At 34.8% G+C, this 14,310-nt stretch overlaps 1 protein-coding gene across 1 annotated transcript; it reads left to right on the top strand.

Moving 5' to 3' along the window:
* Nucleotides 1-1,954: 1,954 nt before the first annotated feature.
* On the top strand, nt 1,955-3,640 carry LOC131620435 (zinc-finger homeodomain protein 11-like). Its single transcript, XM_058891509.1, is given in 3 exon segments — nt 1,955-2,507; nt 2,509-2,521; nt 2,524-3,640. Coding segments are annotated over 3 exon segments (1,164 nt in total). The 5' UTR covers nt 1,955-2,151; the 3' UTR covers nt 3,319-3,640.
* The last annotated feature ends 10,670 nt before the right edge of the window (nt 3,641-14,310 follow it).

Here is a 14,310-nt window from a genome sequence, read left to right as displayed (position 1 = left end):
ATATAATTTCAATAAAGTTGGTTGTTGTAATTTCATCAACTATATATTAAATTGAATTAAATGAAAAATGTAAATATCTAGGGTGGCATTACTCTGAAAACAGTAAATTAAAAAGGTAAACTTATGCGTGAAGAAGTGAACAAATGAGGTAATATTTTTGTTGGGAAGTAGCAGCATAGTAATGAAGAAGAAAAAGAAATACTATCAAAGACCAGAATTCATGTGTTTGTTTGTATATTTTGCAGAGAGGTGGGTCTGAAAAATGTCCTTTGATACAAAGCAACAAGTTAAGGGCAGTCACGACCTGAGTGAGAGAAATGGCCACGTAGGTTTTCTCTCTTTAAGACGAGGCTGCAGGAAACACTGACTCTTGTGTGAATCAGTGACCACAACGAATATATTCTTGCCTAATATTTTCAGACAAATTTATTGCCTTCAACTAACACATCTCATACTTCAAACAAAATTGTTTAAAATAACTATTATATCATGTAAAAAAATTTATACCGTTACACTTACACCTTTAAAAATATTTATTAAAATTATTCTTGTGCGTAATTTATTTATTTTTTTAATATTTTTTATAATATTTTAAAATATAAATAAAAATTAATTAAAGCTTTTAGCATAACATATTTTTGAATTTATAGTTTATAATTTGTAAATTCATATAACAATTTTTTTAATTAAATAATAATATTTTTATTATGAATTTATAACTTATTTTATTAATTTATAATTTATTTTTTAAACACTATTTTCAAATAAGATTTTAATTTAAAACTTATAATTTATTATTTTTCTTTTAATTTTAACTTTATATTTTAAAATAAAAACTTATTTTTATTCTTTATAATTTTAATTATTTTAAATGTATATTTATTATTAATTAATAAATATTAATTTATGTTATTTTGTATTTATCAATTAATTGAACCGTTAATTTTATCAAACATTTCAATTAATTTATCCATTATTAATCATCATTCATCAACCATCAACTATAAACTATAGATTATTAATTATAAGCTAATTAATTAATTAACCTTTATTTTTACCAAAAACAGATTCTAATTATTTTCATATTTATTTTGTTTTAATTTAAATTAAATATAATTTTCTTTTATCAACTCATGCTTATATTTGAAATGAGTATTACATTAATATTTTTATTTTAAAAAATAAAATGAAATTTTTTAGTATCCATAAAATTCAATTGACTATCAATATTTTTAATGAAAATCGATCAAAAGTTTAATTTATTTTAAAATAAAATAATATTAAAAATGATGTATTTTTGAATAATATTATTCAATTGGATGATAAATATCTACTCAACTAAATTTAAACAAATATCAAAGTATTCACAAAATATAAAATTCAGAATTATATATATATATATATATATATATATATATATATATATATATATATATATATATATATATATATATATATATATATATATATATATATATATATATATATATATATATATATATATATATATATATATATATGTAAAGTTTTTTTATACAGCTAATTAACTATAATTGTTGAATTATTAAAAGTATTCATCTTTATTTTTGTTTACCAAAATTTATTGCACTTTAACTAAAACTATATTAAAATTAAATAAAGATTAATTTAGATCTGATTTAATTTATTATTATTAAATTTAAAATATATGATAGCAAAAAGTAATTATTTAAAGATTAACATACATTTAAAACAGGATAAGATCAAATTAAAAATAGAATTAAAATTAAATTAAAAATAAAAAATTAAAAGAAAAAGATAAACCAAAACCTTAAAATTCCTTTTTTACTTAATTATATATAGAATATGTATTAAAATATTAATTAATTATAAATGTTTTTGGATTTGTTTGTTTTGTGATATGATTAGTGTATTGCTGTAACCCTCTATATCTCTTGTGTTGATAACCCCATTTAAACCTCAGATTTTGTCATCACTTCTCATTATAACCATCATCATCACTCTTGCATAATCATCTCATCACTTTCTTTCTTCCAAACAACACCATTATCCCTTTCCTTTGTTTTTTTCCATTTTGTTTCATTTCCCCTTTCAACCCTACAACATCAACAACAAAACCCTAATCTCCCTCTCTTTCTCTCTCTAGAAAACATGGACATGACCTCAAGAAACATAGATGTTGATTCTCAAACACCACCTTCGATTCCTCCACAACCCAACAACACCAACAACAACATAACACCAACAACCTTAAAGTCCTCACCTTTTACCAACGGCACACACAAACGCCACCTTACCACCACTCCACCACCGTTACAACAACCACCAACATCACCCATGTTTGTTTCTTACAAAGAATGTCTCAAAAACCATGCTGCGTCCCTAGGTGGACATGCACTTGATGGATGTGGAGAATTCATGCCTTCATCAACCGTTAATCCAAACGACCCTAGATCCCTCAAATGTGCTGCTTGTGGTTGTCACCGGAACTTCCACCGCCGTGAACCTCAAGAACAACTCCTCATCACCAGCACAAACACCACCAACATCACCACCGCCACAACCAACACCACCGCCAACCCCGCCACCAACGCCACTTTTCTTAACTGCATCTACACTCCCCCGTCAACAACCGTTCCACCACCGCAACCACCACCGCCATTACAACTCCCACACCGTGGCCCGATTAGTCAAAGCACAAGCCCAAGTCAAAGCACAAGCCCAACCTCAAGCCCAAGCCCAACTTCAAGCCCATCCTCTCCACCACCACTCTCACATTTACCACCTTATCATCATCAACACTCTTCAGCGCCTCACATGCTGCTAGCACTTGGAAATGCTTACTCTACACCACCACAATCTGATCATGATCAACATCAACACCAAAATCAACCCCATCAGAGAAATCTCAATTTTTCTTCTTCCGTGATTAAGCTCGAGAACCCGAACAGCAACAACAACAGCAACAACTCGAGCGGTGCGAGAAAGAGGTACAGGACGAAATTCAGCAAGGAGCAGAAAGACAAGATGTATGGATTTTCTGAGAAACTGGGTTGGAGAATGCAAAAGGGTGATGATGGAGCGGTTCAGAAATTCTGCAATGACATTGGTGTTTCAAGAGGGGTTTTCAAGGTTTGGATGCACAATAACAAGAATTTGAGGAAGAAACCAGAATCTGAGGTTGGAATTGCAACTCCAATAAACGACAATAACAATAATCAGAACAACAATGATGGATCCAACAACAATGTCATTCATATGGATGAAGATGGATGTGTTAATGTTCATGTTTCTTCTGTTAATGTTTTATCCTCTTAGTTTTTTTTTTTTTTTAATTTTTCAGATATTTGATTAGATAAATTATGGGGAATTAAGTTGGTAGAGATTTTATTTTTACCATGATTAGTGATCGTGTTTCTTCTGTTAATGTTTTTTCCTCTTAGTTTTCTTAATTTTTTTTTCAGGAACTTAATTAGATAAATTAAGGGAATTAAGGTGGTAGAGATTTTATTTTTACCATGATTAGTGATCATTTTTGTCTATTCCCATGGTTTTTAGTTTTTTCCCCTCTTTTTTATCCAAGGTTTTAACTTTACTTAATGTTATATTTTTATGTGTGTGACAAACATGAATGTGATTAGGCCACATCTATTTTATTTAACTGAAATTATATGCAATAGCTAAGAAAGGTTTTATTTAACTGAAATTATATGTAATAGCTAAGAAAGGTTTTATTTAACTGAAATTATATGTAATAGCTAAGAAAGGTTTTATTTAACTGAAATTATATGTAATAGCTAAGAAAGGTTTTATTTAACTGAAATTATATGTAATAGCTAAGAAAGGTTTTATTTAACTGAGATTATATGCGATGGCTAAGAAAGGTCTTCTTTGTGCTCATTTATATTTACCCTGATTAATATGGATTCAAATGCTATCGATCGATCCACACTATTTATACTCTCGCATCAAGTTCGATAAAGTTATTAAACGGGCCACGAGCCTTATATTCACGCATCAAGTTCGATAATATCATTAAACGGCCCATAGCCATCCATAGCCATCCATCGGTTATATTCATGCATCAAATTCTCGCATCAAATTCGATAGTGTTAAGCGTGCCCATAGCCATCCATAGCCATCCATCGGTTATATTCACGCATCAAATTCGATAGTGTTAAGCGCGAGTATTGTATCTTCGATAATGTGATGGGCCATGAGCCACTCATTGGTTAACCGTTTATATTTATGCATCATGTGTGAGGAGTATATCTTCGAAAATGTTATTAAATGGGCCATGAGCCACTCATTGGTTAACCGTTATATTTATGCGTCATGTTTGATAATGTTATTGAACGGGCCACGAGCCACCCACTAGTTAATATTCACGCATCGTTTATATTCATGCATCATGTTTGATAATGTTATTGAACGGGCCACGAGCCACCCACTAGTTAATATTTACACATTATTTATATTCATGCATCATGTTTGATAATGTTATTGAACGGACCACAAGCCACCCACGCACTAGTTATATTCACGCATCAATAGGCGTGAGGGATATGGTTGATAATGTTATTGAACGGGCAGTGAATATATATACGCATCAAATTCGATAGTGTTAATAGAGGTATATGGTGAGAAAGTGCAAGTCCCACCGGGCAATAATCTAGTAGTTATATTCACGCATCAAACTCGATAGTGCTAGTGGGTATACTTAAGTAGTGGATATATATACACGCATCAAATTTGATAGTGTTAAGAGGGGTATATGGTGGGAAAGTGCAAGTCCCACCGGGCAGTAATCTAGTGGTTATATTCACGCATCAAACTCGATAGTGCTAGTGGATAGGGGTATATGGTGGGAAAGTGCAAGTCCCACCTAGAGACACCTTTCATTTTACAAATTGATTTCATAGGAATGAGCGAAATGTCACAAATTCAAATTTATGTTTTTACAGTCATTCCTATATCGATTTCATAAGAATGAGTGAAACGTCATGAATTCGGTATGAATGTCAGTTCTGACATTAAATAGTTCTCTTTCGAAGTTGCAAGAAATTGAATCGGAATCTTTCCTACCAAATTCAGCGCCTTAGACCAACTAACAATTTTAAAATTTAGTAAAACATTGGATCTGGTTATAGAACTATTTGATGAAGATTAAACACATAACACTACGCCGTACAAGGGCTTTCACAGCGCTTTTTTTGGCCTTTAACAGCGCTTTAAAGCGCTGCCAAAGCCAGCGCTGGCGTAGGCTACGAAAGCGCTTTTAAAAGCGCTCTGGTAGACCCCCCCTTTAAGAGCGCTTTCCTGGAAAAAGCGCTCTTGTAGGACCCCCTATAAGAGCGCTTTCCTGGAAAAAGCGCTCTGGTAGACCCCCCTTTAAGAGCGCTTCTTAGTAAAAGCGCTGGCAAAGACCAGTAAAAAAGCAAAAAAAATTAAAAAATTACGCAGCATACAAAAGCGCTTTTGGAAAAGCGCTCTGGTAGGCCCCCCTATGAGAGCGCTTTTTCCAGAAAAAGCGCTCTCATAGGGGGGCCTACCAGAGCGCTTTTCCAAAAGCGCTTTTGTATGCTGCGTAATTTTTTAATTTTTTTTGCTTTTTTACTGGTCTTTGCCAGCGCTTTTACTAAGAAGCACTCTAGTATGTGGACCTTTAAGAGCGCTTTTTAGAAGCGCTGTAGTTGCTAAATGAGGTATTTTTATGTGCAGCCTATAATTTAATCCTCCCAGTCGACCTGTAATGTTTTCGACCTGTAATATTTTCGACCTGTAATATATTTTCGACCTGTAATATATTTTCGACTATATTATTTCAGCCATCAGTAAGACAATATATATACTAATATATACCATTATAATATCCAAAATTATATATATACATCATTACAAAACTATATATATACATCATTACAAAATCAACAATATTATAGTTCAAATCTGCATGAAAAATAGCTTAATATAAAATTGACACAATTCCTCTTTGATTTCTTCTAACTTTAGCTTCGAGTACCCAGCAGCACGGAATTCGTCAAGGTACTATAAAACAAAAACATAATATGAATAATATATTTAGGTAAATGTAATAAATTATATGAAATTATCTTAAGTTATAACTTTATACCATGGGAGGAATCTCTAATTGATTCGCCTGAATGATTTCTTTCATAAACCTCAATACAAAGTATCCGCAGTCTGAACTGTTACGCTGTAGCGGACACTACATAGAAAAACAAATAAGATTCTATATAAGTTGTCTTGTTTTACCAAGTAGCATAAATATTATAAGCAAATTTGTGAAAAGTAATGTACCTGCACTTCGATCCAGGTGATGTTGTTTGATTTAGTCCGGGATACCTGTGCGTCCCGTTGACTACGGAATACTTGTATTGATCTAATTAACAAATATATAAAAGCATATGTTTAGATCAATCCCACAAATAAGTAAATATATAAATATACACGAATATATATTTAGAACGATCCCACTTACAAATCAACGATTTCCTTCATGGCCGGATAATTGGTCCATTCACCCTTTACCGAATTCAGATAATACACGACTTCCCTTATCGGGTTGATAGCAAGCAGCAACCAGTGTGCTCTATAAATTAAAACAATAGGTTATATGAAAATATTGCTATACACTAAAGAAACAGAGATTAGATGAATAAAGAATGAGAAACTAACCCTACTGGTCGGGTATTATACGCCCAAAGATGCAGACATTCTGTATTGCCGGTGGACATGAATCTATCGACTAAGCGCTGTCTAACAGATTCCGGATCCGAAACAATTTCCATTCCGCTGCAATGGGCGGAAGACACGAACCGGAATCTGTTAGACAATGCAGTCCCGCGCAACACTCTGTCATACAACAACCTTAAATAAAAACATAATAAACATTAGATTCTTTTCATTGAAAAGTGTAAATAAATTATATTGTGGGACTAATTAAATAATATATCGGATGAGTGAATATTACCGGATGTATGAATGCATATTACTGACGCCTAGTTGATCTTGGTTAAAAATCTCTTGCAAGTCATCAATTGTAATATGTGACTTGAACTCAATACCGAAGACACTTTCATCCATATCGATTTCCCGTAAAGCACCATCCTTCATATCGGACATATCAACCATTGTTGCGAGTGTCGCCCGGTATCGAGGCACAAAAGCACCGCCTTTTCTTGCCGCTTGCTTCGGAGGACCACTGGGTGGTACACTACGAACCTGCTGTGTCACTTGTTGTGACTCCCGAGCGGATGCCTAAAAATCATATAAGTTAGGTAAAATATAAAATCATGCATATTTTGATTCAGATTATATATTAACACTTTAAATGTACCTCTTTTAGCGATGCAACAGACTCCTCCTCCTGTAAAATCCCTTTACCCTTAATTGCGGGTTTTATAGGAGCAGTCTAAAAATAAAATGTAAAACATAATTAATAAACGGTTTAGAATTGACATTCGAAAACTAAATGATTCATAATCGTTTTCAATTTACCTCATCACTAATGGTAATGAGCTCCGAGGGCCATGCAACAAACGATCCTATTGCATCTCGCAGCAATGTCGTCTCTGAGACCATGTCAGGTACCGGTAGAATCGCATCACGATCTAATACAACATCCACCGATACTTTCAGGTGTCCATCCGGGAGCGGTCTGTGGTGAAGTAAATCTCCCGAAGTGTTGTGCACTTTTCCCTTGCCAACTAGTCGATAATTCGGTTCCGATAAGTATAGTTGGCAAGATGAAATGCCCTAAACCAAAAGTAAATATAAAGTCATTATCATTAATAAAATAGAACAATTTAAAAGGAAAAAAAATTATAATTACCTCGGGAAATTTCCTTTGATAGTTGATACTAGCCTTATCACTAGTTTCTTTCACCGATGAAGTGTTGCACTTTTCTCTCATATACACTTCTTTATCTCTTTGCAATTCAGAGACTTGTGCTTGCAATTCCGCCAACTTTTGCAACACTTCTTCATTTGAAGGATTTCTTCTCCTAGGACTCTTGTAAAAAGAGGTTGGAGTCACACCATGACCCTTACCCCTCACCCGACCGGGATACTCGGGAGCATCTAGTACTCTACTAAGTACGCTCTCCTCACCGGTGGATGCCGATTGCGACAAGGTCTCCTGTAATTCATTTACATTTAAATAATTATTAGTGGAGATAAAAAGTCATTTATATATTAAAAAACATTTGATTTAATTAAAGACACAGTATTATACTTACACATTCAGTATAAACTCTCTGAACATCGGGATCGACAGCGTGATTCTTGCCCACACGAGCTTCCTTCCACAACACATGTACAGGAAGTGAAGCTTCCTCACTTTTACTCTCCTCCAACTATGCATTGACACAAACGATAAAATCGTCAATTAAAACATGCACATGTAGACAATTAATTAAATCGAATTTCTATTTACTTACAATTTTATCCTCTAAGCGTGCATATCCCAAACGCCCTTTTTTGTATGGATACGCGGGTTTGGATGCTCTCTCCCTATTCGTGGCACTCTTTTTCTGAAAAGCTTCATCTCTTTGCTTTACAAACTCAGCCCAATCTGCTTCATCAATGAAGGTCGCATACTTTGTTGGCCGTCCCGGTGCATCTTCAAGAAATTTTCCATCTTTATCCTTAAGATAGGTGTTTGTCAAAAAACTTTTCCACCCTCTATATCTCTTGCCGGCCAAACTAAGTATGTAGCTTTTACGTTCATCTGGTATCTCAAAAGTCCTCTGCAAAAAAACGTACGCATAGTGTGTTAGTATAAATAATTTAAACAATTTATCGTCAAGATAATAACAACAATTAACCATATATGATATATACCTGAAGCTCTTCCCAAATCGCTTGTTTTTTCTCCTCCAATTCTAAATTTTTCGTTTTCGATTTCCAGGTAGCTATGGAGACCGGAATATGCATACGGACAAGTGTACCAATATAACTTGTCAACTTTGCAGAATTAGGACCAATTGGTTGTTTATCAGAATTCCATTCCAATCGGTATACTAATCCTTGGTCTCTATGTCGTATGATACTCCTCATAATAGTGATGCCTCGTGCAACCTCTTTTGCTTCAGTATCAGGTGGAGCATTTGTATCCGAAGCAACTCTTTCTTGTGAGTTTTCTTGTAAGTTTTCAGGTGGGTTTTCAGGTGGAGCATCTCTATCTGAAGCCATTGAACCTGTATCAAACAAACTAAAGCACATTAGTACACTATTAATAAGCTAACAATCTATACAAGTCAAATGGAAGTCAAACCATGCATGTACAAGTAAATCGGAAACGAAATCGGTACAAATCAAAATAAGCGTAAAAAAGAAAGTTATCGGAATTGAACGAAATTTACATGGCTATGGTAAAACGTCGCCACGGACTCAAAAACAAAGTCGGTTTTCCGAAATTCAGACCCTAAGCCCGACTTTTGATTACGGGCAGAAGCAAAACCGATAAAAAAATAGTCCCGAAATGTAAAGATAAGTGCATGAGCAGCTCCGGAATCGTCAAAATAGTATAGTTACATGTAAAGAAGTCAACAAGCGGATACATGGTTCAAAAGTTATGTACAAAACGAGAATATGCACCAAATTGAATAAAACAAATTAGTCGGACTATGTATACTATTACCTTTATCACTAACGTCTCTTTCTTTTCTTGGTAGGTTTGTGTACTACGCGTCTCTTAACAATGCGGACGGTTGGATTGATCCAAATACCCTCATTATGATCATTTCTAATACAAGATTCATTCTCATTTTGATCGTTTCTTGTACAAGATTCAATGCCAACACCAATATCACCTTGATCTTCAATTTTTTCATCAACTATTTTGTTAGATAAAAGCACTATAGACCATTTCGTACTTGTCGGATCATTGACATAGAACACTTGTTTAGCTTGAGAGGCTAGAATGAAAGGCTCATCTTTGTACCCTACCCTATTGAGATCCACTTGCAAAAATCCTGACTTATCCATTCGTACGCCACTATTATTTTCAACCCACTTGCAACCAAATACAGGAATCTGAAACTTCGCGTAATCAAACACCAAAATGCGCTCGATAACCCCAAAATATGACAAATTTGCAAATTTCGGATTTAAGTCATTGGCACTTGATATGTGCATAGCTTCAGCTACCAAGGTAACACCACTATTTTGCATAGTACTTTTATCATCCTGTTCTTTGGTATAAAATGTGTATCCATTAATTGCGTATGCGCTATAAGAAAGTACAATTACAGATGGACCATAGGCTAAACATCTCAACCTTTCTGTTACTGAAGCAGGATCTGAACGATACTTTGAATAAATATGATCTCTAAACCACGGTATGAAACTTCGATTGTGCTCTCGTACTATCCAGTTCTCATTTCTATTTGGATTTAAATCTCGGAGAACAACTTTGTGCATTTCAACAAACGGCTCAACCTCAATCTCATTGTGCAGAACATACAAGTGCACTTGATCCCGTTCGACCATTGATACTGTCACAACTTTATTTCCAATTAGCCTTTTTCCTTCTTTTTTTTCGACAATATGAGATTTGGGGAGTCCAATTGATTGAACATTTGACAGATATTCAGTACAAAACTCAACCGCTTCTTCAGCAACGTATCGCTCGGCAATACAACCCTCCGGTCGACTTCTGTTTTTCACGTACCCTTTTAATATTTTCATATAACGTTCAGCAGGGTACATCCATCTCATATAAGCTGGTCCGCACAGTTGTGTCTCTTTCACAAGATGAACGACTAGATGAACCATTATGTCAAAAAACGAGGGAGGAAAATACATTTCAAGATCACATAAAGTAACAACTATCTCATTTTGCAATGTTGGTAAGATCGCGGGATCGACCACCTTACTGCAAATAGACCTGAAGAAGAAACACAGCTTAGTTATTGCGCTTCTTACTTTTTCTGGCAGAATAGAACGTATACCTATTGGTAAAAAATGTTCCATTATAACATGGCAATCATGCGTCTTCAAACTCTTTAACTTGAGGTCTTTCATGGACACAAGTCTTCTAATATCTGAAGAGTAGCCTTCTGGAACTTTTACTTCACTGAGGAACTTACACAATGTTTTCTTCTCCTTTCTAGATAGAGTGTAAACAGCAGGTGGCAGATATGTTCGTCTTCCTTTCGTCACGGGCCCCAATTCAGTTCTCATCCCCATGTTTACCATGTCATTCCTTATGTTAACGCCATCCTTAGACTTTCCTTGTATATTGAGTAGCGTACCTATAACGCTGTCAAATACATTTTTTTCAATATGCATAACATCCAGGAAATGTCTTACGTACAACGACTTCCAATATGGAAGTTCAAAGAAAATTGACTTCTTCTTCCACCCACCCTTGACAATTGAATGTGCAAAAGGCTTGCCAAACTGAGTGCTCACATCTTTCACCTTTTCAAAAATTTGATCACCTGACAAAAAAGGCGGGGCTGTACGATGTTCGGCCTCTCCATTGAATGCTTTTCTCCACCCACGGTAGTGATGATTAGAATTTAAGAATCTACGATGGCCGAGAAAGACATTCTTCTGACAAAGCGCCAATCGTGTCGTATCGGTTTCATCTTCACAAACAGGACACGCCTTTTGACCCTTGTTGCTGTACCCGGATAGATTTCCGTATGCTGGAAAATCATTAATTGTTCCAAACAACATCGCCCTCAAGTTGAAACTTTCTTTCCTATACCCATCGTAAACCTCCACACCTCTCTCCCACAAAAACTTTAAATCTTCGATTAAGGGTGCCAAGTATACGTCTATGTCATTCCCTGGTTGTTTAGGCCCAGAAATTAGCATAGATAACATCATGTACTTACGCTTCATACATAGCCACGGAGGTAAGTTATAAATCATAAGAATCACAGGCCATGTGCTATGCGAGATACTTTGAATACCATGCGGGTTCATTCCATCAGTAGACAATGACAACCGAAGGTTTCTTGCTTCTTTTCCAAATTCAGGATATTCAGTATCAACTTTACTCCATTGTGGTGAGTCTGCCGGATGTCGCAACTTTCCATCAATAATTCTTTCATCTGCATGCCAAGTCAAGTGTCTTGAATCGGTCTCACTACGATACATGCGTCTAAATCTCGGAATTATAGGAAAATACCATAAGACTTTAGCAGGAGACAACTTTTTCTTATATCGAGGGGCACCACATTTAGGACACTCATTCAACGCTGCATACTCGTTTCGAAACAAAACGCAATCGTTTGGACATGCGTGTATCTTATCATAGCTCATTCCAATAGAAGACAACATCTTTTTGGCTTCATACGTTCGATTGGGAAGAACATTATCCTCTGGTAGCATATCTTTCATAAGGGCTAATAACTCTGTGAAACTTTTATCCGACCATCCATTGTCCGCCTTTAAGTTGTACAACTTTAACACCGCAGACAATCTTGTGAATTTTGAACAACCATCATACAACGGTTTCTCTGCATCGCTTACCAACCTCTCAAACATTTTGGGACAATCCGCTAGATCTTCTTCCAGCGCTTCTGCAATCTCTTCGACTCGATCACAATCGTATGTGTCTGTGCAATCGTCGTTTGAAGCATACTTCCTATTACACCTCGACCCAGCATTCCCGGTACTTTTCTCACCATGCATTGTCCAACATGTATAACTTCTATCAATTCCAAACCGTAGTAAATGAGATCCCAACTGATTCCCGTCAACCTTACCCCCGGCATAACAGCAACCCAAGCAAGGACACGGCATTCGAAGCGGGTCTTTGGAGTTCGCAACCGCAAACTCAACAAATTCCCATACCCCTTTCTCGTACTCTTTCGACAATCGGTTTGAATTCATCCATGTCTTATCCATGTCTTAATTAAGCTAAACAACAACGGTCAAACTTCCACTCTTCACAAGTAACCCCTATGGCGAATTCAATTCACAAAGTTAGTAAGTACCTCCTATATTAACTCTCTAAACACATAAAACTAATGTGTTTCTGTCAAAACGCAAAGTATAAACGGAATGAATCCGAAGCAATAAAACGTAACATATATAATCACACAATTTCAGACAAATTCATCATAATACCAGTAATTTGAGAAAGAAATTTACCTCGGATGTTACCGAACTCAAGAAAACGCCAAACGTCGAACTAGGCTGGGAAACGATCAAACTTTCACTATACACAAGTTACCCCTATAGCAAATTCACAAAGTTAGTAACCACCAAGACAAAATCGATTGAACAAAGGAAATCAACAATAGTTTGATGTGTGTACATACTCCTAAATATGTAGTACCAGAGTCAATGATACGAGCTCCAAAGAGATCCAAAGTTATCAATCCAGTCAGACCTATACAAGAAATTCAATTCAATGTATGATTATAATAAGAATGGGTGAATAGCTCATGATGCAGTTAATTAAATACACCACTACTAACACTACTAACACAAGACACACGATGCAGTTAATTAAATACACCACTACTAACACGAAGCTATAAAACTTTTTGCTCAAAAGCAAACCTTATGAATCATCCTTGTCTATATACATTAACTCACTCTTGTTTCATTCTTTACCTTCTCTCTTCCTCATTAATTCAACTCTCATAAGGTATATATTATTACTATTATTATATATTATTTATTATTTAATTTCTCTATGTGCTGTCATTCTCATACTTTACAGTACTTGGCATCCTTGAACAAGCCAATTTATTGTACAATATATATATACCATCACTCTCAATCTCATACACACACAACATATATATCATAGAGTTATTATATATAAATAAAAGTATATAATATATATTTTAAAGTAGAAACCAGAGACAAAGATTTGAAGATGGCACAAAGATTTGGTTAACTCAATTCTAATAGAAAAGTCTCATTCTAATACATTAATAAGCTACACTTGTGATACTATTGTTTGATGAAATGCCAAAATTTTGTGATACTCATGGTGCAAGTTTAGCCGTACTATGTTACTATTGTTTGATGAAATGCCAAAATTTTGTGATAAACAGTGGCAAGTCTATTTTGTATTCAGTAACTTCAGAATTTTATCAACACTACAGCCAAAAAACCATGGATTTTTGAATCATGAAAAGCGGAAGTAAATCAACTTAGAATTTAAAAATACCTACTAAGGATTGTGGCATTTCATCAATTATCAACTCAAATCATTTCTTTCAGGCATTTCATCAAACAAGTTGCAGGCAGAAGTTCAATCTTTGATACCAAATAAAATTTTCACTGAAAATTAAACCTAAAACTCACCGGCGG

The sequence above is a fragment of the Vicia villosa genome, linkage group LG7 (assembly GCF_029867415.1).
Source record: "Vicia villosa cultivar HV-30 ecotype Madison, WI linkage group LG7, Vvil1.0, whole genome shotgun sequence".
In the NCBI taxonomy this organism is placed as follows: domain Eukaryota; kingdom Viridiplantae; phylum Streptophyta; class Magnoliopsida; order Fabales; family Fabaceae; genus Vicia; species Vicia villosa.
The sequence above is the reverse complement of the archived record's forward strand: the minus strand, read 5'-3'. Positions and strand labels throughout refer to the sequence as shown.